Raw genomic sequence first — 27,160 nt, 5'->3', positions numbered from 1 at the left:
ATGAAATAGGTAGCTTTATGACCACCAAATCTGTCATCCTTCAGCAATCGCTGGTCATAAAGCTACCCATTCCATTTTTTTTAGCAGCTCTGTTAGAAAGTCATGTCTTATAGTGAGCCACATACATATATATATTTTATGAAACATAATACACACACACACACACATTTCCCCCCACTCACTGATCCTTCTTCTGTTATACCAAATAAACCCAATTCCCCTTTCAGAAGAGAGCTCTTCGAATATTTAAAGCCAGGAATCACGAGTTCCCCTTGCTCTCATTTTCCCCATGTAAAACCACTCTAGTTCCTTCAACTGTTTCTCGTATGATATGCTTTCTAAACTCTTTATCATACTGATAACCTTCCTCTGTACTAATCCTTTTGTCAATGTCCTTCTCAAAATATGGTGTCTAGAACTGAACACAATGCTCCTGATTTGGTCTGACCAGTGCAGAATACAGTAGGATACTACTCCTTTGATAGGTATACCCTACTATTAATGTAACTTAAGACTGCATTAGTTTTTCTGGCAGCTATTTGACACTGCTGGCTAATACTGAGCTCTAGTTCAACTAAAACCCTTTTGAAAATCCCTTGAAGTCAACTAAAATTCCTTTCAGATGAATCAAACTAGGTTGCTTTTTGGGCAACTGGTTTTTGAATCTAAGTGTCAGAGTTTAAATTTAGCAAAATTAAACTTCTTCTTGGTCACTTTGCCCCATTATTCTAGCCTGAGATTTTTTTTTTTGCATTTTGACTCTGTGGGTAGGTGTATTAGTCATTTCTTCTACCTACCTTATCTGGATTTATGCAAAACCTTTAGAATGCTTCATCAGCTGGAAACAGGCTTGAAAAGTAACTTGGACATTTCTTTAAGGAAAAGGAATTTAAAAAGTACCATCTTCCAACTGACCATACTAAACGCAGACCAGAGAATACACTGACCTAAATCACCAGAAAGACAACTCTTTTCCACACTGTTGCCACTGTTGTACTTATAACAAGTAAACAAGCAAAACAAGAAAACAGTAAGGCAAACTATACTAAATCCAACTTAGATCCTTCCTGATTTTCACAGGTGTGTCAGGGAAAATATCTCCTAGTATCCCCAGACTCTTTTCCTTTGAAGTTGTCCTTGAGATTTTATAGGTTCAAGGGACTTAGGCTTGTTCTGCTGATGTGCTTCCCGGTCACAGGAAAGTGCTACACCCCACCGCCCTCCTCCCTCCCCCCCCCCAAAAAAAGCCATAAGGAGTTCCATAAGATTGCCCTGAGGCTTAACTGTTGAACCGCCACAGGCAACACAGAGAAAGGGAAGCTGTGCTCAACTGAGTCAACGCTGTCTCTTCCATAGAATATCCTTTCCTTGCTCTGAATGTACTTCTTCCTTAGTGGCTAAGTAAACCTCCTTTTGTTAACTATCAGATGGACCATAAGTGACCAGCCTGACCTGGTCAGCCCTGGGACATGTATGTATTTATAAAATGAATATGTTACAACAAACTGGTTCCCTTCATCACCTATGGTTAAATTCCTACCTCTTGTTCTGGGTCATCATCCAACAGATTAAAGCGTTTTTTCACCACTCGTCCAGAAGCTGTAACAGTTAACAAGTTTTTGGTCTATGATTTCAGGGAAAGAAACAGATATGACAGACTTTAGACATATGCAGTGAATAGATAACTATATCAATCTGCATTCAGAAAAATAAACTCATACCTCCACACTGTATTCAACAAACAACAATATCTTAAATCAACAAAACACAGAATTCAGATTTTTCCCACTCATACATTTCATATGAAAAAGTTAATAATCCAAGAGTTTATATATTTTTTTTTTTGGCAATCCACCATTACAAGTTCATTGCCAGCAAGGGAACAACTAGCACAAGAAAAGGGGTCATATGATGGGTTCATTACTGATCTCTTTTTCTTATGTATTAGTCTGTCATAGTGATTTTCAAACTTTTTGGTCCTCAGGACTCCTTTACACTCTTAAAATCATTGAGGACATCCCAAAGAGCTTTTGTTTGTATGAGTTATATCTACCAATATTTACTATATTGGAACTACAGATGTTTACCATATTAGAAATTGAAATGTCATATTATTATTATTACAAAAACAATTTTGACCTCACAGACCCCCAAAAAGGCCCCAGGGAACCCAGAGTTCTTTACCACAGGTCTAGCACAATACAGGTAAAGTATTTCCACTGTTAGGCGTTTTGTTCCTTTCTTCAAGTTCCCCAAAATACCACTTAAGTGTGTATGACAACTGAAAGGAACAGGGCCCTCTGGGGCCAGACCTAACTATGTGGCTCTTGAGAACCTCTAAGCCTAAGGTCACCCAAGAATAAAAAATAACAATAGGATATGAAGGGCAGATGTTTAGCAGTTAAAATAAAACAAAACAGAAATCACAAGTAAAAGATGAACTCAATATAATTAACTTCTAAATTATACCTGTGAACATACTAAATATTTATGTCTAAAATCCAAAGGACAGATTATTTTTTTAATTTGTATAGAATGGTCTACAAGCCATACTCTGATCTTTCTTTTTTTTTTTTTTGGAGGAGGGAAGGCAGGGCAATTGGGGTTAAGTGATTTGCCCAAGGTCACACAGCTAGTAAGTGTGTCAAGGGTCTGAGGCTGGATTTGAACTCAGGTCCTCCTGACTGTAGGGCCGGTGTTCTACTCACTGCGCCACCTAGCTGCCCCATGATATGATATTTCAATATAAAAGGTAATGGTATACAAAGAATTTTATAGTGCTACTGCCTTACTTTTTCCTCCCTGTCAGCCACAATGACAAAATCTTCAGCGACCTGATGCTGGGTCTCATTATTTTCTATTTCTTTTAGTTTCAAGATTCTGAAAAGGAAAAAAAAAGAATTACAAAATTCTAAGGTCCTACCCACGTGCCAAAATCAATTTAGGTCAGCAAATGAAGATCACAGTAAAAACATCAAACTGCTTATAGTTTTTTCCTACTTCCTTTTGTAATATAATCACAGATATGTTCATGGCCATGCCATCCCCCCAACTTCAATATTTTAAAAGCTAACAAATACTAAATAGGGAAAGGAAGGAACTAAAGCAGTAGGTGGTACTTGAAATATTTGGAAAATGCAGCAATAAAAGTACACATAATTGAGGAATTTGCCAAACTGAGGGGAGAACATTTACACTGAAAACTGTATTATTTCTATTTTGCCCAAGATTTCCTGCTTCGATAATGGCACTGTAAAGGGTTTTTGTGGGTTCACTTCTTAGAGATTTGCAGATAAAGTGAGATCTGTATGAATGACACTAATAGATTAAATTTAAAGCATGACTGAAATAGTAACTAAATTGAATTAGAAGGCTTGTTTTTTTAAGTACTTTATGTCAAAGTGAATGGGCAATCATTAAACTGTACCTGACTTACTCATTGCTTTTTTTTCTTAAGGTTAGTTACATGCAAAGTCAAGGTTCCCAAAGTGGATGATACCGTACCCTGGGGGGGGCAGGGCGCTGGAACAACCCAAGGGGGTGGTTGTAGCCTTGGGTGCAATTGGAGGGGGCAAAGAATAAAAATAAGAGGGCAGTGGAAGAATAAGGAAAGAAGAGAAGATAAGAAAAATTTTTAAAAACCATTTGTACGTGTTTCATCTGTTGTGCAACAGTTAAAGTTGTAGTGATTACATTATTTTCCAAATAAACGCACAAAGTACAAATCATAACCAATCAGTGGTCAAGTCTGTTGACAAGTCTTAACAAGAAAGTGTTGGCAGGTGAGTGTGTTGCGCATTGTCAGGAAGTCCAGAAGGCACTGGCAGGAATGTGTGCGTGTAATGACTTGTTTACAATACAATACAATATGGTCATGTGACGCAATATTGCTTATCAAAATTTCAATACAGGAAAAAACCAGTAAATTTACAATAAATTATTAAATTTAAGATGTGTCATTAAAAAAATTATATATTTTTGAAATGATGCAAATTTTTTTAAAACCACTAAAGGGTTAAAGATTTCAAGCGAGACGTTGAGTAATTTTTTTTTTTTGAAAAGGGCACAGTAGGCCAAATTTGGGAAACTGGTGTAGACGGACCCACACATAAAGTTGATCAAGTGACAACAACAACAAAATTGAATTTCCATAAACACCTATAAAATTCCAAAGGACTAGGCTAAAGGGACTGAATTAAGAGACAACAAGAAGAAACTGATGCTGGATGAGAAAAGTGGAGTGAGGAAGTTCAAATCCTGCCTCAGATACTTACTAGGTATGTGACCCTGGGCAAGACGCTCAGGATCAGTATTTTCAGATGTAAAAATGAGGCTATGTTGTGAAGATCAAATGAGATAACCTATGTATAGTGCTTTGCAAACCTTAAAGTACTATATAAATCCTAATTATTATCATTTTGATGATGATGATGACAACGATTACTACTACTACTACTACTACTACTACTACTACTACTACTACTACTACTACTACTACCACTACCACCACTACCACTACCACTACTAGTACAACTTTAACTACACCCTAACCAATCACACTTAATTACTAGCAGCTTTTTAAAGCCTAGAAGAGGCCTATGATCTTCATGGGCTTCATATATCTTCACCTCAAGCACAACTTAATTTTAAATAAATGATGACAAAGAATAAGAGGTATATTTTATGAGGTAATATATCTCATGGGACCCCAGTGTGACCAGTGACAAAGAAAAGCCCATTACCCTATTTTTTTTTGTTATTGCATCTCTTCTCCCATTTTTTAGAAGACAAAGAAAAGCAGTGAAGTCAGCCTAAAGGATGTGGAACAGGAGTAAGCAATCAACATGAGCTTGTTTCCCTTCTTAATTTCAATCTAATTACAGTTAGGGACATTTTCCCTTGCCAGGGAGAAGTGGGCAAACAGTCATCCATTTTAAAGTTTTGGGTAGAGTGTGTGTTGGGCCCAGAAAGCAAGAGCCCATTATAAAAAAGGGTCCCCCCCCAAAAAAAAACAAAACAAAAATGTTCTTTCTTTGGGCCAATATGCCCCTTCCCCTTCAGTTATAAAACCAAATCATGTTTGTCTGTTTTCTCTCTTTAGCAGAATGAAATGACATTAATCCCTGTCAGAGAGAGAGGCATAGTTAAATATTCCTCTCTCATCAGCTCTTATTTACAAGAAGAAAAGCAGACTTTTATTATCAAAGAGAGAAAACAACAAGAAAAAGCATTTCTGTGTTAGACACTATACTAAGCACAGGGACTAAACATACAAAAGACAATCCTTCTCCTCAAGGAGCTTACATTCTAATGGGGAAGACCACACATAAATGGCATCTGAAAAGGGAAGGGGCAAAACTACAGAGCAAAACAGTTTGTTCAAACATTTACAAAATATACTGAGAAAGAGGGAGGCTGAAGGAATAAACTCAAGTTTTCCTGAAGCCTGTCTCTTGAGTATGCTAGTTAACATAACACCAACTCTCATTATTTCTATGGCCTCCTCAATAGTTACCTCATAAAAACAGAGAAGCCAATAAATGCTATGAAAAGCTTTCTCTATGACTATTCGATGACTAAAGACAATACTTACTTGACCTGATTTGGACCCACATGAATTATTCTCCCAGAGGCATCGGGATGGAAATATATCCAGTCAGATTCTAGTGAACAACAGTTCATTTCTTGGATCCCATTTTTTGCCTAAAATTGGAAGAGAGAAGTTAGGGGAAAGGGCAATAAATTATAAAACCTCCTCACAATTATATTCATGCGGGACAGATCAATTGCTACATGTCAGAATGGAGCTGTCCAACTGCTGTTCATTAAATAATGAGTTCTTTTCGTAAGTGAAAGACACATGGGAAAGAAGGGACGTTAGTGGTAGAACCAGGATTAATGTAGGGTTCCCAATCGTGGGGGGCGGGGAATAAAACCACAATCCAAACTGGAGAAATTCCAGATTATTTGCCCTGTAGTTTCATATATATTTCACATACTAAGTAAAACTTTTCAAGCAGTATAAAATGGGCTGAAAAAGAAAAACAAGAGCAAGAATGAAACCCAGTGCGTTTTTCATTTAGGTATAGGTAGCCATGAACGTTTTTAGAGCTTATAATAATAAATTCTACTGGCAATGTCAGTTAGAAAATTGTATAACACAAAAAGAGTAACCAAATGGGATACTATATAAAAAGTGCTTTACCAAACCTCAAAGTGCAATATAAATGTGAATTCCCAACCATCCACCCCACCCACCAGTGACTTGCTCAGTATAGGGAAGCTAGCATCTATTCCATAAATTTATAGACTATAGCTGCCTGGGCACTAAGGTAAAGGGTGTCTTGCCCAGGTTCATAAAGCAAGTATGTGTCAGAAGTGGGGCTTGAACCCAGATCTTCCTGATTCCAAGGCTGGCTTTCTTTCCACTGTGCTAGGTTGCCACTCAGCAATTATTATGATGATGGTTACTAATTATTACCAAAACTAAATGTCAGGAAATCTTGGCTACACAGCTCTAATTGAGTTATGCATCTGATACTTTCTGGGAACATTTTCTCCCATTGTATTACACTTAGCCACTGTGCTGAGAGTAGGTACGCTTCATACAAACATGCCCTTGGATGAGCCAGAAATGCCTGGAATCAGTCCCAGCTGGGCACCAATTAATTTCTGTGGCTTTGCCCAAGATGTTTAACTGTTGTCATCTTCTCATGTGTAAAATGGAGCAACAACATCTTTCCTGTCAAAGTTACTGTCTAGTGTGCGAATGTGCATAACATTCTTGAAGGTTAGAAAATATGAAGAATGATGAGTCCTGGACAGAAGTCATTAAAAGGTTCTGAAATAAAAACAGCTTACTACAGCGATGATGTCATGTGGGAGAAGGGGAGAAGGAGAGAAAAAATACAAAAACAAATCCTTTCTGAATGATTTTTAAAAGGAATAAATCCAAGCAGTAAAGAAGTTCCCTTTAGAATTTGCCCCTACACATGTGCTTTAACAAAAGTATCTTCTTAAAAATGCAAAGGTCTAGGCTCCTACACTTTGTATTCTGCTCTGGGAGGCAAGAAACAGAAAAGACAGAGGAGGCCAGGAAGCCTTTCCCCAACACCTTCTCTCCTCCCAACTCTGCCGCTCATGCCAGGGTTATCATTAAGAAACCCCAGAGGCATCAGGCACCATATTCTTTGCTGAGGGGTTGGTGAACAGATAAAATGCTGAGCAGTGCTTGGGGTGGCAAGAAATGGTTTTCAGGAATGTATGCATGTGCATTTGTGGGCACCTGCTGGGAATAATTTTGACACTGGCCTATTCTAGGAAGGTTGGACAAAAGTCACCCAGTACCAAGGAATGATCTTTGAGTGCACAAATATGGAAGACGCCTTTCTGTTTCTTCTTGTTAGGGGTGATGATGTAGTGCCAAGGATAGCCTCCAATCTGAAATGTGTTCTCCAGGGAAGACACTTCAAAGAGCAGCGGAGGAGTATCTACAGAGATAGGACAACAAAAAAGTCACTATTCCCCCTTTAGGACGGGTTTTTTAGATCAATCTAGAGCCTTCAATTTAGAATTTCTGCTGAACATAGCTGTTATGAAGGTCTATTATGATAAAGGAGAGGCAAAATGGATAGAGAGCAGTCCTTGGAGTCATGAAGACCGAAGTGCAGGCCCCTCTTCAGACATAAATAGGCTGGATGACCCTGTCCAAGGCACTGAACCTCTCAGGGCCCCAGACAACTCTTTTAAAACAGGGTTCTTCGTCTTTTTTATGCGTCAAAGACTCCTTTTGTAGTCTGGTGAAGCCTATGGACCCCTTCTGAGAATAAGGTTTTTAAATGCATAAAATGAAATATAGAGGATTACAAAGGACACCAATTATATTGACACAGTTAAGTGAAATATCAAACCAGTTCAAGATCATAACTTTAAAACCCCTGCTCCAAGACAACAGATGGCAGAAAAATGACATATATGCATTGATAGAGGAGAGTTCGCATTTCTATAGCTAGCAATTACATAGGGCTTTAAGGTTTGCAAAGCAAGTTACATAAGTTACTTCATCAATAGGACCTAAGAGGTTAGTGCTATCATTACCCCAATATACAGATGAGGATAAAAGAGGATAAGAGATGTTGAGTGACTTGCTCCACATCACACAATTTTTAAGGGTCTGAGGCAGAATTTGTTTTCCTGGCTCCAAATCCAACACTCTATACACTGAGCGACCTATTTGCCTTCTAGGTTTATTTACAAGGAACTCTCTACACCAATGGAATCACTAGTCCAGACCTCCACAAGAAAAAATAAACTAAAACAAAACAAAACTACAATGAAGTCACCACATATAAAAAAATACATAAAATTACAATAAAGTCATCACATACAAAAAAAGCATGATTTGGAAAGGGACTTATTGATAACAAAAGAAAAAGCCAGAAGGAAATATACCTTTGGACCGAAGGCAATCTCCCAGTTATCTCATCTTTAAAAATTATCTGCATAAACTACATCAGAATGAAGGCAAAACACAAAGGCCTTGGAAACTCACTACAGCTAACTATCTTTGACTGTAGTGTAATGAGGGGAGGCCATGTGAATAAGGCGAACCACAGCCCAACAAATTAAGTTATACCAAAAAACTTCGGTGTATCAGAGAGGGAAAAGAATCAAAGAATTCCAAAGAGCCCAGAAAACACAGATAGTTAAAAATCATGTCTCTGAGCTTCTTATAGAATGGCAGCCACCTTTTGTAAATGCAATAATAACATTTAAAAAAATACAACTGTTAGAACAATTTTGTGATATCATATTGTTTACCTTCTCAGTGGATTGGGGAGGGGTGGGAGGGAGGGAGAAAAGTGGGAACTCAATTTTAAAAAATGGATATAAAAATAAAATGTAACTACTAAAAACATTTAAAAAGGGGAAAAATTTTGTGTAAGAGTTAGGAGTGTAAATGAGGTATGAGTTATGTTTATATACATAGACATTATATAGATGTTTATAAACATAAGATCTGAGTTCATTACCTTTTTTGTGTCATGGACCTCTTTTGGCAATCTGGTGAAGCCTACTCCATGATGGCTTATTTTTTAAATTTAAAATTGAAGAAAATGCTAAATTTTAATTAGGAATCAGTGAAAATAAAGATTTTTTTTTTATCCAAGTTCACAGACCTCCTGAAATCTATTCATGGAACCCTTAGGAATTTGTGGACCTTAACTTAAGAACTCTTAGTATAATTTGACTTAACATGAGTACATTTTTTTCTTATAGAGAACATCAGAAATAACATGTCTTTGGATGCCCTCAATTGTCATCTGCTAAACTGGGCAGAACAGAAGAGATCTGCTGTTGGAAAAACTCATAATGTATAAGGCACTAGTGGCTAGACTATGGGAAAGTATCTAAATCAAGGGTTCTTAACCCAGAATCCCTGGGAAGATTTGGGGACTATGAACTTGGATGGAAAAAAAATTACATATTTATTTCAACGTAATTGGTTTCCTTTGTAAACCTATATATTTCATCTTATGAATTTTAAAATGTTTGCTGGACTGCCAAAGGGGTCCATGTCACAAAAAAAGGTGAAGAACCCCTGACTAGAACAGAGACTCTTTTTAGTATCCTTTTGCGTACACCATAAGGTCCCAAAAAGGCACTAACATATGACCTAATTATATCTTTTTTTCCTCTTCGACTTCATAATGTTTCCCTTACAAGCTTTTTATGAGTTTGTGAATTATTCTTATTAGTTAAGGAGTTTTGTCTTAGAGATTACTTATTCAAGTAAGATTCAATATTACCTAAGAGTATATTTAGTTGGGTTGTTTCAGTAGCAGCTGACTCAATTCCCCCAGTAATTGGATACTTAAAGAGTTACAAAAGAAAAACCTCAGTGTTAAAAGTTGGGTTCTGAGGCCAACAATGTAAAAGAAAGGAAGAGGGGCTATAGGTTATACAACAGAAACCTTGTCTCTCAAAGGTAGGTATGTTATGATGTTAAGGCAAACATTAAAAGAAATGAGGTTTCAGATCTGATAGGTAGATTAGAACAATCTTGATTCCAGCAACCTCTTGGTAAAGAAGTGGTGGTCTTTAAGGTTTGGAATGAAGTAGATGTATTATAAGAGTGGGTCCTATTGGAAGGATAGCATGGGAAATGTCAATAATAAAAAAAAAAGCATCAATAAAGCATTAAAAAAAGAAGATAAATGTGTTACTGCTCTTCACTATAACTCAAGGCTGGAAAATGAAATGTTTTAGGTTGTACAATTAAAAAAAATAATATCCACAGTGCTTTAAAGTTTATAAAGCATTTTCCTTACAATTCCCCCTCCCGAGGGGTAGCTAGTATATGTATCATTATCCCTATTTGACAGTTGGAGAAACTGAGGCTAGGAGAGGTTACATGGCAGTGCTAGACTCAAATCCTCTGACTCTAAGTTCTTTTTTTCCATTAAATTATGCTGCCTCAATTATATGTTGTTTTCCTCAGATGAAAGAATCAAAGATGAAAGAGCTCCCACATCACCAACGTACTGTTTCTAGTCTCATGTGTTTTCTCTCAATTCAACAAACCTTGAGTTTTTCTGCTTTTCACATTTTCTAGCAGGACACAGTATGGTGCCTAGTTTCTTTAGTGCCACCAGTGTATGAACACTTTAGTCCTAGAGCATTTTTTCAATAAACTGGTGATTTTAACCCTTCCCTAAAACCATGGTTTAAGCCTAAAGTCAAACCTGAATGATTTGAACTAACCTCTCTCAGGCTATTCTTGTGAGAAAGATTTAGAACAGCCTAAATGGCTGGATAGGATAGTCATTAATGGTTTGATGGCCACATGGATGGAGGTGTCCAGCGGAGTGGCCTTGTGCTGTGTAACCTTTTTTTCCTTTAATCAAGGTCTTGGATAAAGGGGTGTATGGTAGACTTATCAAATCTGCAGATGACACCAAAGTGGCAGCGATAACTAATATGCTAAATGACAGAGTCAAAATACCAAAAGATCAACAGGCTATAGAACGCTGGATGAAATAAAAGAAGAGGAAAATAAACAGAAACAAAAGTAAAGTCTTAAATGTGTGCTTAAAAAAAATCAACTTCATAATTGTGAAATGAGGAGGCCCACAGCAGACACAGTTCATCTGAAAAAGATCTGGAGTTTTAGGGGACTACAGAGTTCAACACGGGTAAGGAGAGTGAAAGTACACTCTAGAAAACTACTGCAATCATAGGAGGCAACAAGACAGACACAGAACTTGGGAATGATAGAGTTCCTTTGTGTTCTGCCCTAGTTAAGCCACAACTAGAGTACTGTGGTCAGGTCCAGATGCCACAATTTAGGAAGGACAAACTGGAGAGTATTTGGAGGAGGGCAAGTACTGCGTTCATGCCATACGATGACTGGCTGATGGAACCAGAGATGGTAAGCTTGGAGAAGAGAAGTTTCAGGGAGTTATGAGATGTGTGGAAACCTCTTATTCACATCTTTGGTGGCCTAGACACGAATCTCCTTCACTGCATCCTACTCCAGATCATACCCTCTAACCATAGGTGTCCCACAGGGTTCTGTTCTGAGCCCTTTTCTCTTCTCTCTTTACATTACTTCATTTAATGATCTCATCAATTCCCATGAATTTGATGACCATCTATATGCGGACAATTCTCAAGTCTACCTATCCTGCCCTCAATTTCTCTGCTGACCTCCAATACTGCACATTCAATTGCCTTTCAGACATCTTGACCTGGATGACAAGTAAAAACCATGAATTCAACATCTCCAAGATCAACCTCATTATTTTTGCCCCAAACTCTCTCTCTTTCCTATCTTCTCTCTCACAGTAGAATATGGCACCACCCTTCCAGTCTCTCAGGCTCACAACGCAGGTATCATCTTTAACTTCTCACCATCTCTCATCCTCCATATTCACTCTATTGACAAGGCTTGTTGATTTCACCTTTGCAACATCTCTTGAACACTCCTTCTTCTCTCCTCGGACACTGTCCCCACTCTGTCCCCTCATCACCTTTATATCTGGACTATTGTAGCAGCCTGCTGGTGGGTCTGTCTGCCTCCTCCCTGCAGTTCATCCTTCATTCAGTCACCAAAGTGATTTTACTAAAGTGCAGCTCTGATCATGTAGCCCTCCCCACCCCTCAGCCGGGCATTGTCAGTCATCCTGACTCATGTCTTACCACTGGACTCCGATGACTCTGGAGGGGAGAGTGAGGCTGGTGACTTTGCACAGCTCTGCCTCATTTAAATCCAAATCAAGACAGCACGCTCCTAATGTCACTGGTCATTTTCAGAATGAATGACAAACAACAACACTCCATGTCCCCACAAACATATAAATAATTATATACAAACAAGTTAGATAAAGGATAAATTGGGGGCAGTCTTAGAGTGAAGTCACTAAAGTTAAGGAGGGCTGGGAAATATTTCTAAGATGAGATTTTAGCTGAGAGTTGAAGGAAGCCAAGGATGCTAGGAGATAGCTATGAGGTAGGAGAGAATTTTAGGCACAGGGGACAGCCAATGAAATGCTTAGAATCAGGAGATGGAATGTCTTGCGAAGGAAGAGCAAGGTGGCCAGTGTTATTTCATGGTAGAGTATGTAGAAAAGAGCAAGGCATAAGACTAGAAAGGTAGAGAGGGGCCAGGTTATGAAAGTCTTGAAAAGCTAAACAGAGGATTTTTTTAGGCTTGATCCTGGAAGTAATAGGGAACTAATTGAGTTTACCAAATGGGGAAAACATGGTAAGACTTGTGCTTTAGGAAAGTCACTGTGGTAGTTGAGTGGAGGATGGATTGGAGTGGAGAGAGACTTGAGGCAAGCCAACCCACCAATAGGGTAATGTAATAGTCAGATTGAGGTGATGAGGGCCTGTGCTAGAGTGGCAACAGTGTCAAAGGAAAGGAGAGGGCATGTACAAGAGATGTTAGAAAGGTAGAAACTACAGGACTAATTGCCTATTGGGGAGGTGGGAGTAAGAAGTTGAGGATGACACGTAAGTTATAAGCCTGGGTGACTGGGAAGATATGGAACCTGTAATAGTAATAAGGAAGTCAGGAAGAAGGGAAGGATGGGGAGGTAAAGGTAAAGAGTTCAGTTTTGGATATGTTGAATTTAAGATGTCAACAGGACATCCAGTTCTAGATGTCCAAAAGGTAATGAGAAATGAAAGAGTGGAGTTCAGGAGAGATTAGGGCTGGACAAATAGATCTGAAAACCTCTGCAAAAGAAATGGTAACTAAAGAAGCTGATGAGACCACAACATGAAATAGTATAGAGGGAAATGAGAAAATGATGCAGGACAGAGGTATTTAGGGTTATCAGCCCTGGAAGAAATCCAGTAAAGGGAGACTGAGAGGGAATGGTCAGACAGGTGGGAGGAGGAGCAGGAGAGAAAAGTGCCATGAAAACCAAGAGAGTGTCAAGGAGAAGAGGGTGATCAACAGTGTTAAAGGCTGAAGAGAGGTCAATGACAAGAATTGAGAAAAGGACATTAGATTTGACAAATAAGAGGTCACTGAAGACTTTTGAGAGAATAGCTTCAGCTGAATGGTAAGGTCGGAAGTCAGATTTCAAAGAAAAGTTAACGAACCCTAACTAAAAGTTTCTCTCTTTTGTCAAATTTTCTCCTAGAGCACTTGATCTGGATCTCTGCTTTTCCTCTCTTATGCCTGACACTGTACTGTGCTCATCTTTGTCAGGTCTGTCCAAAATGCAGCCCCCCTACAAGCATAGAAACTTACATAAATGCTTTAGTAAACAAAGCCCAGCCACTGCAGATCTCTCACTAAAATGGCAAATCAAAATATATTGTCTATTGTTTCAATAAAAACTGAAGGTTGGACAGCCCTGGTCTATGTCATCATGCCCTAGGCCAGGCCTGTACAATATCTTGGGCTGCTTATGTGCCTGCTAAAGAATTTCAAGTCTCTTGCAAAAATGCAAATCCCTCAGCAAAATAGACTATCCGAAGTTCCCTCAGGCAGGTTTATACAACATAGCGCCACTTGCACCTGCCAAATGCTTTTAGGCAGCCTGTGAAAAATATAGTGAATGCAAAATAGGCCTGTACAACATACAGCCTTCAGGCTGCTTGTGGCCCAACAGGCTCTAGGCTCTCTGAAGGAAAAGATGATCATTTCTCATTTTTGTACTCCTAGTACCTCACACAGTTCCTTGTAGAGGAGGCAATGAATAAATATTATGCTGAATTGCAATGAAGTGACCCCTAAATAACTCCTACTATCCACACTCCCCATTTCCATTCGAGAGCTTTCCTTCACTGACTGGCACATCCAACAAAATCATGGATCCCTCAAAGGATCAAAGGAGTCCACAAACCTGCCAAGCCAGGTCTGCCTGGGTCTGCAAGCATTTTGTTTTCAGTGTGCGGAGACGTACATGAAGAGGGTGTGGACAACCTTAGCCGCTGGTGATGCCATGGGGAGCTTTCTGATAATTGTATGAATTCAGCCAAGAGCAGTCACAGTATCCGAAAACGTGGCTATGGTCCTCAGAGGGAATTTCAAAATCTTTTTTTCAGGAGACACGTCCCTGTCATCTCTGTAATCAGGGATGCTTAAGAAAAGTCAAAGGACAGACAGATCCTGGAGCCTAGGGAGTTGAAATGGAGTTAGAAGATCCCTAACAGGGAAGGCACAAGCTGTTGATGGTCCTGTGGGAATTATAATGAGAATGAACGCAGGCATGGAACGGAAACATCATAGCCAAGAAAGGACAAAAGCCCTTCTCTCTACCTATGATCCCTCCACTCTCTACTTTCAATTCCTAAATGTTGCCACAGCCTAGCTGGGCTTTGTACATTACCTCAAAGGTGACTGCACTGTAGTGAAGCATTAGGAGATTCTTGCTAACACATTGTTCTGAAAAGTATAAAAAGTTCTATAGTTTCCGAAAATCATAAAAAGTGGGAAAGGAGATGTTATAAGTGCACAGATATCTGGTGGGGAATCATTTATGTGTATTCTTTGGTGTAGTGGAATGCAGGCTGGACTTGGGGGCAGGAGATTTAATCCTGGCTCAAATGCTTACTATCTGACAATAGGTAAGTCACTTAACCTCTCTCATTCTTGGTGTCAACATCTGTAAAATGGGGATAATAACATCTGCACCACCTACAGGACTGTTATAAGGAAAGCATTCTGTTAAAAAATTTTCACAATTATCATTTTTATAAATAAACCAGGAACATAAATAAGTACTTGCCATTTATTCTTTCAAGATGGAGAACATACCATGCAGAGAACATACCTGTGATTTTAATATTACAAGGAATGCCAAAAGGTGACTCTCCTACAGTTCCAGATGTCCCACCCCATCTGCATGCTCGCCCCAGGTCAAGTTTCTGCTGCATGAACTAAAAACAAACAAAAAAACAAACCATGTCTTTAGCACTTACTTCTACCATGTGGAAAAACATTTAAATTTAAATTTTAAATTTCAAATTCACTTGCATATAAGCCAAAACATCTACACATGCCATCATACATTTTCTATTAGGGCCTTTTATTTCCCCCTACCCATTTTAGAAGTTACATTTGCTTCTTAGAGGCTGCTCAGTTTCTTCAACTTAAAATCCACATAACGTGTCTATTCTCTTGATGTAAAAGCATGTTATTAAAGAAGAGCGGACCTCAATTCATTCCTTCAAGTTAATTTCAGAGTGGGAAATTTCACATTTCATTACCTGTTCAGTGATGGCTTGGAAGCTATAGAGTCTTATCAGTCCTGAGTTATGCATTACAATCAACATTCCATGAGAAATCGTGGCATCCGTGACACCACTCCCAAAAATCTGGGAAGAAAAGGCAGAGTTCAACTGTGAGAAACCCCAGAGAAAACACTGCCCCCAGCACAGTGAGCAGATGCATCATACTGCTTTGACAGACTTGTTTACTATTCAAATTACTCATCCAGACCTGCTGCCTGTTGTTTTAATTTCTGGATTAAAAAAAAATTCAGCACTTCTTAGTAATCTATGGAATAATAGGTCTGTGACAGCAGAGAGCTGGAAAATCAGCTACAGAGCTGAGGTGTTATTAGGGGTGAACTACTGGAGTCTAAGGCTCTGAACACTAATGGGATCGGCGTGTGCACAATGAGTGGAGAACGTACTCCTTAATGATGCAGCTGCATTCATTTGGTTCAGAGAGCTTTGTGCATACCCATTAAAAGCAACCCTGTTCTCCATGGAAATATGAATACATTTTGTCCATCTAATTCTTAATGGATACCACTCTACCATGCATGTACTGCCAGGTGCCCATTCTTTATGCTAAAATGTTCTTTATAAAGAGAGATTTTTATTTAGCTAATCAATGGTGGAGAGATTGGATCTGGAAAAGTAATTCAAATGAAAAACAGCCAATTCTGGAATTTCACCCATCCTTTTGTTCTTTAAATCTCTAATATTGTTTGATTTTTCAGCCAGCCTTATGGGGGCCCAGCTCTTTTTCTCTAAATAGTCATGTTAAAAACCACCAACTGCAAAACTTACAAGGAAATGCAGCATGAATGGAACTAACTTAGTGATTTAGATTTCTATGAATGTTTTCACAATGGATTCTGTGAATGTTCCCTAAATTCTCTATGAATAAACTAGATTCTGTACATGTAAAACAATTAAAGATCAACACAGGATAAAAACATTTTCGAAATAAATAAATAAATAATTTCTACCTTAAAGGTTAATTATGTTTGCTTAAGATTATCTGCCTTAATGATACGGAAGAATCTGGTAAGTCTCATTTCCAGTGTGAAATATAACTCTTGTAGAGATTAAATACATATTTGTATGTATATATATATATACACACACATATATATAATATACACATATGTACACATATATGATACACAGAAAACTTATTCCTATATGCATATATGTGTAAATATATCTTCTATAATATACATATGTACACACACATATATGTATGTCCATACACACATATCATCTAGACATGTTAGAAATGGGTCTTCTACTACTTAATTGTTCCTGTTTGCTATTCAAATCACCTCTCTATCTCTGGTGCTTCAATTTTTGGTTTTGTTTTTAAAAAATAATTCTGCACTTCTCAGTAAAAAAATAACACAAACCTCTGTGACTTAAGTAGGTACTTAATAAATGCTCACAGAATAATTTAATACATAGACATCAGATTTAGAAATAGCCACTCATTCAGGGTAAATAGCAATTTATTCTAGGGGAGTATAAGACTATTGATTCTATATAATCTGAAGGTAAGCTGACAAAAATAAGTGTTGTGGTTTTTTTTTTTTGTAATGAGCAGGTAAAATTTTGGAACTCATGTAAAAAGCTAACATAGGTAACACAATAAACTCTGAGATAGCCACTTTGAAATCAAAGTAAGATTCTGTTTCCATCTTTGCATTTGTCCACATTTAGCCATGTTTTAATGAATGCTCTGATAAACATACTTCATTAATTATTCAATATTAGAAGATATTATTTTGTTCATTAACACAACCACCACCACCTGCTTCTTAAGATCCATATATAAAACAAATGGAAGGGTTAATTGACTTTAGAAAGTGAGGAATAGGATAGACTGTCTTCCCAAGTCTAGCATTCTAAAGCATTTTTGATACACAATAGATTGGCCCAACTGCCTACTAATATAAGCCACAATGTGAGGTGCTTGGAATACACGAAAAGACAACAAAAACAAAATAGTACTTGCCCTCAAGGATCTTATCATTTACTGAAGGGAACACAGAGTACAGCATGTACACTGACAAGTATCATCCAAGGAAGGGAGCAAAGGGGCAAGAAAAAGATCATGCAAGGAGCCCTTGGAAAAGTGCCAATAATGGGGAGGGAACAGGGAATGCTCCATGAAGGAGGGAGGAGTGCAGTTCAGGCATGAGGGCTTGGGGGACTGCAAGGATGTGGCAGATGGATCTGTACCATGTTTTGGCTAACTCTCTCCCAAATAGATTCTCAGAGGTCATTAACATGCTATTATTAGCCATCATGACAGAGTCTCCAATATTGCTGTTCGTGCTTAACACTACACTATTTTCACACATTATTTAGGAGGCAAAGGGGAAGCCACACGGGTCATGTTGGTTATGAATCACAGCTCTGAAACTACTCTCTGTGCTTCTGGCTCTGTTAAAAAAGTCAAAACACTATTTCCTCTAAGGTTGCAAGCCAGACATCTTCAAATCTTGAGATTGTGACACCCTTCTACATTATTTTTCATATCCTTGGAACCTTAATTTCTGTTCTTTTGGAGGGGGAAGGCAGAGTAATTGGGGTTAAGTGACTTGCCCAAGATCACACAGCTAGTGTGTCAAGTGTCTGAGGCTGGATTTGAACTCAGGTTCTCCTGACTCCAAGGCCGGTGCTCTACTCACTGTGCCACCTAGTTGCCCTTGAGAACCTTAATTTCTAGTGGTGTTGGGGTGGGGCAGAAACAAATTCAAAACATGTCTACCATCCCTACAGTTTGCCTTGGGAAGTCTTATCACCTATAAGGCCCAAAGCAATGGTTTTCAATGGTACATACAGTGGTACTGACTGGCTTTTTGGTTTTGTTTTTTGTACCTTGAAAGTCACTAAAACTCCAACCAAAAAAACACCCTTGCCATTTCCCTATCCTCTTTCATAGATGAGCTAGGAATTTAGAGGGGTCATTTCAACATGTGAGGCTGTAGGCAGCTACTTATGTTCTAAATCAAACCACTTTTCAATCCTTAGTCAAAACAGATACTATCTAAGATAAACAATTTTGTATGCTATTATCCATTCGATCCTGATCTTAGAAGAATCTTGCCTAACACCCTTTAATAGGCTTAGTATTAGGTTAGTAGGGGGACCCGACTTTCTGCTACGCAGGGTTATACTCAGATCATTAGAATGTTCTTCTTCCCATTAAAATTTCCTTTTAAAAACTAAGAGACTCTTGTTCTAAAGGAGCCTTGAAAAATGAAACACATATCTCTGGGTCCAGAATCAAATGAGAGCCGGCAAAAGCTGTGTAAGAGAAGCAAGACACATATTTGATTTATTGTGTATCAGCTGTATTGCAGAGAAGAAAGGTATATTAGCAGACATGTTTGGTTGGCTGGGGAATTTATTTATGTGCCTGGCTGGGCTTACAGATTTGCTCCTTTCCACAACCAGTTATCATTGGCTACAAGTCAAATAGTGGTTACCCTTCCCTTTAAATGTACAGCACAGACAAAAACCTAATGAGGCAATAATTAAATGGGGGTGGCACCCCCAGACAAGCAAAGCTTACTGTGAGCCATTCTTACTATAGCTGCTGCAGCTCATACTTAATTTAGAAACTAGCTCTTACTTTCTTATTGATCTCCAGCATTCCTATAAGTGAAAGAGGTATGACTCGAAATACAGCAAAGTACAACAGCACAGACGGTTGAATGCCTGCCTGGAAAGAAAGAGGGAAATTAGAGACAACCCACTAAGCACAGTTCCTATGCTTCAAGCAACACTATGTTTTCATAAAGGAGAAAATGCCCATCCATCTAGAATGCAACTTAGAGGCAAACAAGTTAAATTTGACATGAAGAAATAAGTATTCAAAACATCCCCACAAAACCTTCCATCATTGGAGCATAAAATTGAAAAAATGATTGACACAAACCACAACTGTAAATATTTCTTAGCAGTGAGAGACTCTGGGTTTAGATCATAAACTGAAGCCTAGAAAACAAACAAGCTAATCAAGAGAAGCACAGCTATCAAGGCTCAATGTATCATTTAAAATTAGCATCATGTTGATAAGAACAGCAGGTCTTCAGGAAAAAGAGAAAAAAAAATGCCTCAAGAAATACAGCCTGAATTATTTCTCTTCTTAAAGATTCCATAACTGGAAGGACATGGTCAAGCCAGCTCCCTTACACAGAATAATGAAATGCAAAAAAATGTTCTCAAGTGGATCTAAGGGCCATCTTTAGGAATCTTCTGAGTCCCCAAGGATGTGTCATGGAACTTTTCTATTCCTGAAGCAAGGGAAGACGGTATTGTGGGTAGGACTACGGGGTGAAAAGGAGAAAAAGAGAGGAAATGATTAAAAAAAAATCTTTTTTATACTGTTGTGGATTGTGGAAAGGGAATGAGGGACAGGGAGCTACTTTTTATAGGGCTGTAGTTTCAGGACTGGAAGGGACCTGAGAGGTCAAGTCCAAACTACTCTTTTAACAGATGAAGAAACCCAGGCCAAGAGAGGTGAAGTAACTCACCTATGGTCACAGAGGCAAGAAACAGCAGAGCCAAGATTCAAACCCAGGTCCTTCGACCCAAATCCAGCTCTTTTTTTCCTGTGCCACACTACTTCTAAAGCAGAGAAGGATCCTGGAGACAACATGTGCCAATTACTTTGCAAACCTTAGAGTGCTATATAGATGAGCTATTCTTTATCTTCTACTTCGAGGGAAAGATATGAATCCGTTGAGCTTTGCATGTGTCAAAGGCATGTGGGAGGAGACAGGGAAAAGGAAGAGAGAAAGCTTATGTATGGGAGGAATCAGTTAACAGGCATTTACCAAGTACTTACTATGTGTTATGCACACTGCTAAGCCCTGGGGATACAAAGAAAGGCAAAAACATGATGTTTGTCTTGAAGGAGTACACACTGTAATGGGGGAGACTGAGTAAATAACTAAGTGTGTATGCACACATATACTATATATTATGTGTGTGTATGTGTACACATTTATATTATATGGAGTTATACATGTGCACATGCACATGTGTGAATGCGCGCGTGCACACACACCCACACACACAGCATATCCAGAATATACCAAAGGTAGTCTCATAGGGGCTGACATTAGCCAGCTGGGGGAAGGGCCTCTTTTAGAAGGTGGGATGTGAGCTGCACCAGGGAACTCAGAGAGGAGAAGTAAGGTGGGAAAGCTTTCCAGTCATTAGGAACAGCCAGTGAAAAAGCCCAGAGAAGGGAGATAGAGCAACCTGTGAAAGATCAACAAGAAGGTCATGTTGTTGGAGGGGAATAAAGTGTAAGAAGATGAAAAAGAAAGGAAGAGAAGCTTATGGATAGAAGAGATTATGAAGAGCTTTAAATATGAAACAGGGTTTATGCTTGATTCTGGAAATAATTGGGAGCCCTGGAGTCTATTGAGTATGGAAGTAACATAGTCAGACCTGCTTTTTAAGAAGATGTTTCACAGGGATAGTCTGGAGTGGGGAGAGACTTGAGGTAGGCAGACAATGGCCACTAGAAGGCCACTGCAATAGTCTAGGCATGAGGTAACGAGAGCCTGAACCAGAGGGTGGCTGTGTGAGTAGAGAGAAGAGATGTGATGTCATAGAAATGACAAGGGCTCCCAACTGATCCCATACATGACACAAGTTTAAGTGAGGAGTTGAGAATGACACTGAAGCTGCTGCCATCCTGGGTGACTGGGAGGATGGATGGTGGCACCTTCGACAGTAACAGGGAAACTGAGAAGAAAGGACAGTTTGGGGGAAAACATAATGAGTTCAGTTTTGGACACATTAAGTTTGAGGTTCCTGCAGTATGGCAATAGGAGACTAGAGTTCATTAGATCAGAAATGGATATATAGATTTGGGTATCAACTGAACCCATGGAAATGATGAGATCTCAAAATATGACATAGAATGAAAACAATGGGCATAGGATAAAACTTGGGGGCATGTTCACATTTAGTGGTTGTGATTTGGACAAAAAAACAGCAAGAGGCTGAGAAGTAGATGAAAGCAGGAAAAAAAAGGACTATTTGGCAAAGATCATATGAAAGAGTGAAGAAAGAAATGAGAGAAGAAATGCATGAAGGCTGTGAAGCCAAGAGTAAGGTACACAGATCCGATATAGGAGGCAATAGGGAATGAGAAATAGACAGGTTTTAAATGGCGGGCAAAAGAGAAGAGAATTCAAGAAACACTTTATTTTCTAAAAGTAAGGCACTATGTAAAGCTAGGTGGAGGCCAACATACTGATTTGCTGAAGTCAAGAGCCACCAAATTTGATTCCTGCCTCAGACATTTATTAGGTGTGTGACTCTCGGCAAACTCCTGACTCAAGTTCCTCTGATGTAAAATGAGGATAGTATTAGCACCTACCTCCCAGGGGTGTTGTGAGGATAAAATATCAGTAAAGCACCTAAAAGTATTTTATTATTACTATATCATTATGGCTCCCTCTGATATCCTTGAATTTCTCCCTTTCTACTGGCTTCTTCTGTGATATTGCTATTTAAATATTCCCATAGCCCTTCCATCCCTAAAAACAAACCCTCCATTGACCCTACTAGCCATGCTAGCAGTCTCTGATCTCTCTCTCCTCCTCTTCTTGGCTAAACTCCTTGAGAAAGTCACCTATATTAGGTGCTCCCGTTTCCTCTACTCTCCCTCATTTTGACACTTTCTGAAATCTGGTTTCTGACATCATCATCAACTGAAACCACTCCCTCAAATTTGCCAGTGATGTCTGATTTGCCAAATCTAACGGCCTTTTCTCAATGGCCATCCTTCTTGACCTCACTGTAGCCTCTGCTAATCACTTTCTCCAGGATACTCTGTCCTCTCCTGGGTTTCTGTGACACTACTCTCTTCTTAATCTTATCTATCTGATCACTTCTTCTCAGTCTCCTTTTCTGGATCTTCATGCAGGTCATACCTGCTACCATGATTATCCTCCAAGGCTCTGTCCTGAATTTATTTCTATTCTCCCTCTATACTATCTCACTAGCTGATCTCATCAGCTCCCATGAATTCAGTTCTCTCTACACAGCCCTGGTCTCTCCTGAGTTCCAATCTCTAAATGCCTCTTGGATGTTTTGAACTGGATGTCCTGCAGGCATCTCAAACTCAAATATCTAAAGCAGAATTCATTCCCCTCCCCACAACCCACCTCTCTTTTCAACCTATGGCTGTTGAGTGTACCAGCCTCCTCCAATCACCCAGTACTGTGACCTTAGTGTTAGCCTCCTAATCAATAAACTCTGGTGGTATCTCATTATCTCCAGGATAAAATATTAATTCCTCTATTTGTTATTTAAAGCTCTTCACTACCCTTCTTACCTTTCCAGTTTTCCTACACTTGCCTCCCATCCACATACTCTATGATCCAGTGACCCAGGCCTTTTTGCTCTTCCTCCCACAGGATACTCATCTCCCTTCTCCATGATTTTTCATTGTCTGTCCCCCCTGCCTGGAATGTTCTCCCTCCTCACCACTGCCTTGTAACTCTCCTGGCTTTCTGTAAAACTCAGCTCAAATCCCTGCTTCTGAAAGTCTTTCCCCAGCTGCTACTACCTTTCTGTCTTACCTTCCATTTTTTGCCTTTCACTTACTTTCTATGTTTCTTGGATGTACCTACTTATTTTTGGTCTCCCTGATTTGAATGTAGACTTCTTGAGGTCAGAGATTGCGTGTTAGCCTTTCTTTGTATCCTTACCACTTAGCATTATGCTTGGCACACAGTAAATAATTAAAAATGCTTACTGACTGACAAGTGGTAACAAGATGGCAAGAGAATGGTGTGGAATCAAAAATGACACTTCCCCATAAACAAGTCAGTATGACTGAAGATAAAATATTGTAATATTGATTAAAAAATTAGTTTTTCAATGAAAAAGAAGGCATCGAATAAAAGAAAACCAGTAAATAACTGAAGAAACTCTCACTACCAACCTTTAAAGCATATCTCGAAATCTTAGGGTTATTAGTTTCACTGTAACATTTCTTCTATTAGCTTCTGTAGACAAAACCTTATAGGTCTGACTTTTTCAACCCACCAAAAAGCTAAACATACATATTTACCTGGCGTGCCAGAGCAGTGGCTTTGCTCTGAGCTGACTTGACAACAATGACCTCTTGGGGAGTGTCCCAGTTCAAGTATCTTTTTGAAAGGAAAAAAAAAAGAGGTTTGGGATCAGCTTTTGGCATAATTTTACTCAACTATGATGGATACACCATTTTACAAGGCAATGGTCTTTAACTAAGAGTGGGCTGTTGTGAGGATCAAATGAGAGACTTGTAAAACATTTAGCATAGTGCCTAGTAGGTGCTTAATCAATGCTTGCTCCCTTCCTCCCTAAGACAAAATATTTTATTAAATATTTATAAATCACTGAAAAGTTCCCCTAGAATATACAAAATGGCAACTTGAAATGTGTGTTTCTTTTTTAATAATTTTTCAGTCTTGGTACTTTAAAATATTGTTTGATCGACCAGTATCAAAAATTAATAAAGTAAAACAAGCATATGCTTTTAATAAATGAAAACCTTGTAAAAATCCTCAGTAAAAAAAAAAATGTTCTATTTCAGACTTCACATGCACATCTATTTCAAAATCTATCTATTTTGCTTAGTTGACTATTACCAGCATCACACTGGGCCACCTCAGTTAGATGTAATTCCTCCTTCCTCTGAATATTGCATTTTTTACTTCTCTTATTTCACTTTCACATTCTACCTTTTATTAGGGTAATTTGTTGATTTTCCTAATACACTAGATCAATGACAACAGGAATGGTTTCTTACTATTTGTTTTTTTATCCCCCATAGCTTCTGGCATTGCCTTACACATGGGATCACAGAGTTAGAGCTGGAAATGCCCTCCCTTAGAGACCACTTAGCCAAACCCCTCATTTTACAGATGAGAAAACAGGTTCAGAGAGGTTAAAGGACTTGCCTAAAGTCATGATGATGGTGCAACAGGTTGTATTTGAACCCAGGACTTCATGACCCTAAGTCCAATGCTCTATCCACTACGCTAGAACTCAATGCATAAGAGGAATTCTATGAATGTTTATTGAATGAATTAGCAAATCAAACTTTCAAAACAAAATGATCTTTAGGAGAAGCAGCCTGAAATTTGGTGACTTAAAAAAAAAAAAAACCTAGTTTAAATTTCATCCTACAGTCTAAGAAAAAAAAAATTACTTAAGAGCCAGGCCAGGGAAACAAAGGGGATCCGTGTTAGGAACTCAAACGCCAGTTATGTGGGGAAATATCTCAAAAGGAGAGCTTGATACATTGTAAATCGTAAGTCCTGGAAAATAAGTATAGAGCACCCAGTAATAAAAACTTGGTCTTAAAGGCAACTAAGTTTCATACCTGAATTTGCAATAAGAAGCAAGATAGACTTTCTCCAGTACTTCTCCATTATTAGCAGATATACGAAGTAGCCAGTTATGAGCAGTCAGGGCTATGAGGGAAGATCTGTAATCTGATGGACTGGGCAGTATGTCCCCCTAGACAAAAAATAAGTGAGGTGTGAAAAGTCTGAATTTAGCCATGAACAAGGGATACTGCCTAGGATCCAAAGAAAACAGCCCAACTCAGAAGGAAAAATTCAAACAAATAGGCAGCCTAGGAAAGAGGCACATTAAATGTCTGAGTATAGCAGCACTATTCATTAGGATGGAAGAGAGCTAAGATTGTGTGTATATAAGGTTGCATTCATTAATAACTCCTCAAAATAGATCTGTCATAGAAATATGTCTGAAATTTGGCAATTAAATGTCATATGGAAGAATTTACTTTACTTCTACTCTCTTCCTTCCTTACTCTGTATGACTTCTTTTACTTCAAAATTTTTGTAATATGCCTAAGAAACAAATTATACTAATTGCTGCTTGCTATTGCTTCTATTCTGATCTCAATTAAAAAAATGCAATTTGGAACTAAAAGGCAAAAGGGGAAGAAGAGGTGATGTTCATAGTAGTGCAGCTTCTTTTTACTCCCAGTCAACGACTCAATCCAACAGTGTAGCTGCTGTGCCATCTCAGAAGTGGCCCCTACTCTCACTGAGTAGCTGCCACAAGGTGGAAGTCTAATACAACAAGAGGAAGTAGAGGGGAGGAAGACTGCATTGGGTTTATTGGATGAGAATGTGGCTCTAAGAGGAAAGGTTAAGGGCAATGGGAAATTTCAGATCTAGCTTTTAGACAGTGTTTCCTTAGGTTGAGAAGGAAGGCAATGCAGTGAACAGGAATTAGGCATAGTCAGCTCTTCATGAATGGTGAATTATTAAATATATTTCACATGGGTGTATGAATTTTTCCCCCTTTTCCAAATGTTAGGAAAAGTAAAAAAAACAAAACAAAAAAACCCAAACTCTTCCTGCTTATCCGTTATATATTGAGGCTATCACTATACAAACACACAACAATGCCTAGGTACCAATACAATTTAAGCTACACGCTGACTATACTAGCATTCATTTGCAATGCTTTAAATGCCAGGGGACATTATTATAGGATCATGGACCTAGACCTGGAAGGAACCTCAGAGGCCATCTAGTCCAAAGCTTCTACCCTCTCCCACCCATTTGAGCCATTGGGTTCAAACATCTTCCCTAAGCCTAAATGCTAATAGCATACCTAGGTAGTGAAAAGCTTTAGAAGTAGAATATTATCAAGGGTATATGTTTCATTTTTGTCTTCAAATCTCCGGTGCCTAGAACAGTGCTTGGCCCAAAGCAGGCGAAAAAGTTTCTTTCACTTCAAATAAGAAAAAAAAATCAGAGGCAAAGTTAGGAATTTGGCAATATCTCCCACTTATGCATGAATGTCCTTATTTTCAGTAGTAGTTTATCCTGGTATTGTCCAAAAATGCAACTAAATACTGAAGAGAAATCCTTGCAAACATTAAAATAGTTTAGCAGTAAAGAGCTCAGAGATCCAAAATGTGTCCACTCAAAAATGGCTGTGATGAATGATGAGTTTTATTTGACTTTCATTCTGATATAGTATAAGTTATTTCTTGGCAAAATAAAATAAACCAAGCCATTTTTATGGTTAAAATTTAGGTTTGATTTTATACTTTGTGTTGTCAGATGTTTGAGGCCTATTTCTGTAATGTGCTGCTAGCTGTGTGATCTTGGTCAAGTTACTTCTCTGGGATCCAGTTTTCTGTGCCTTTTTAAAGCAACATTTATTATATATTTATTTTTAACATTCGTTTTTAAAAAATTCTGAGTTCCAAATTCTCTCCCTCTCTCCTCCCCACCCCCACCCATTGAGAAGGCAAGAAATGTGATATCAATTATACATGTAAAATCATTGAAAACATAGTTCCATTATAGCCATGTTGCCAAAAAAAAAGCAAGTAAAATAAAGTGAAAAAATTATGCTG

General features: G+C 38.5%; 1 protein-coding gene across 1 annotated transcript in view; it reads right to left on the bottom strand.

The window, feature by feature from the left end:
- Positions 1–27,160, bottom strand: part of DCAF17 (DDB1 and CUL4 associated factor 17) — a 37,559-nt gene that overhangs the window by 5,115 nt on the left and 5,284 nt on the right. Inside the window, exons 5-13 of the mRNA XM_036746677.1 lie at positions 25,139–25,275; positions 23,840–23,918; positions 19,370–19,459; positions 15,730–15,837; positions 15,294–15,399; positions 7,348–7,490; positions 5,594–5,703; positions 2,793–2,880; positions 1,541–1,624 (exon numbers count right to left, since the gene is read on the bottom strand). Coding sequence (XP_036602572.1) covers positions 1,541–1,624; positions 2,793–2,880; positions 5,594–5,703; positions 7,348–7,490; positions 15,294–15,399; positions 15,730–15,837; positions 19,370–19,459; positions 23,840–23,918; positions 25,139–25,275 — 945 coding nt within the window. The remainder of the gene's footprint in view (positions 1–1,540; positions 1,625–2,792; positions 2,881–5,593; positions 5,704–7,347; positions 7,491–15,293; positions 15,400–15,729; positions 15,838–19,369; positions 19,460–23,839; positions 23,919–25,138; positions 25,276–27,160) is intronic.

This window comes from Trichosurus vulpecula, chromosome 2 (genome assembly GCF_011100635.1).
Source record: "Trichosurus vulpecula isolate mTriVul1 chromosome 2, mTriVul1.pri, whole genome shotgun sequence".
Lineage (NCBI taxonomy): Eukaryota > Metazoa > Chordata > Mammalia > Diprotodontia > Phalangeridae > Trichosurus > Trichosurus vulpecula.
Note: the sequence above shows the minus strand (reverse complement) of the source record. Positions and strands in the feature narration are given on the sequence as shown.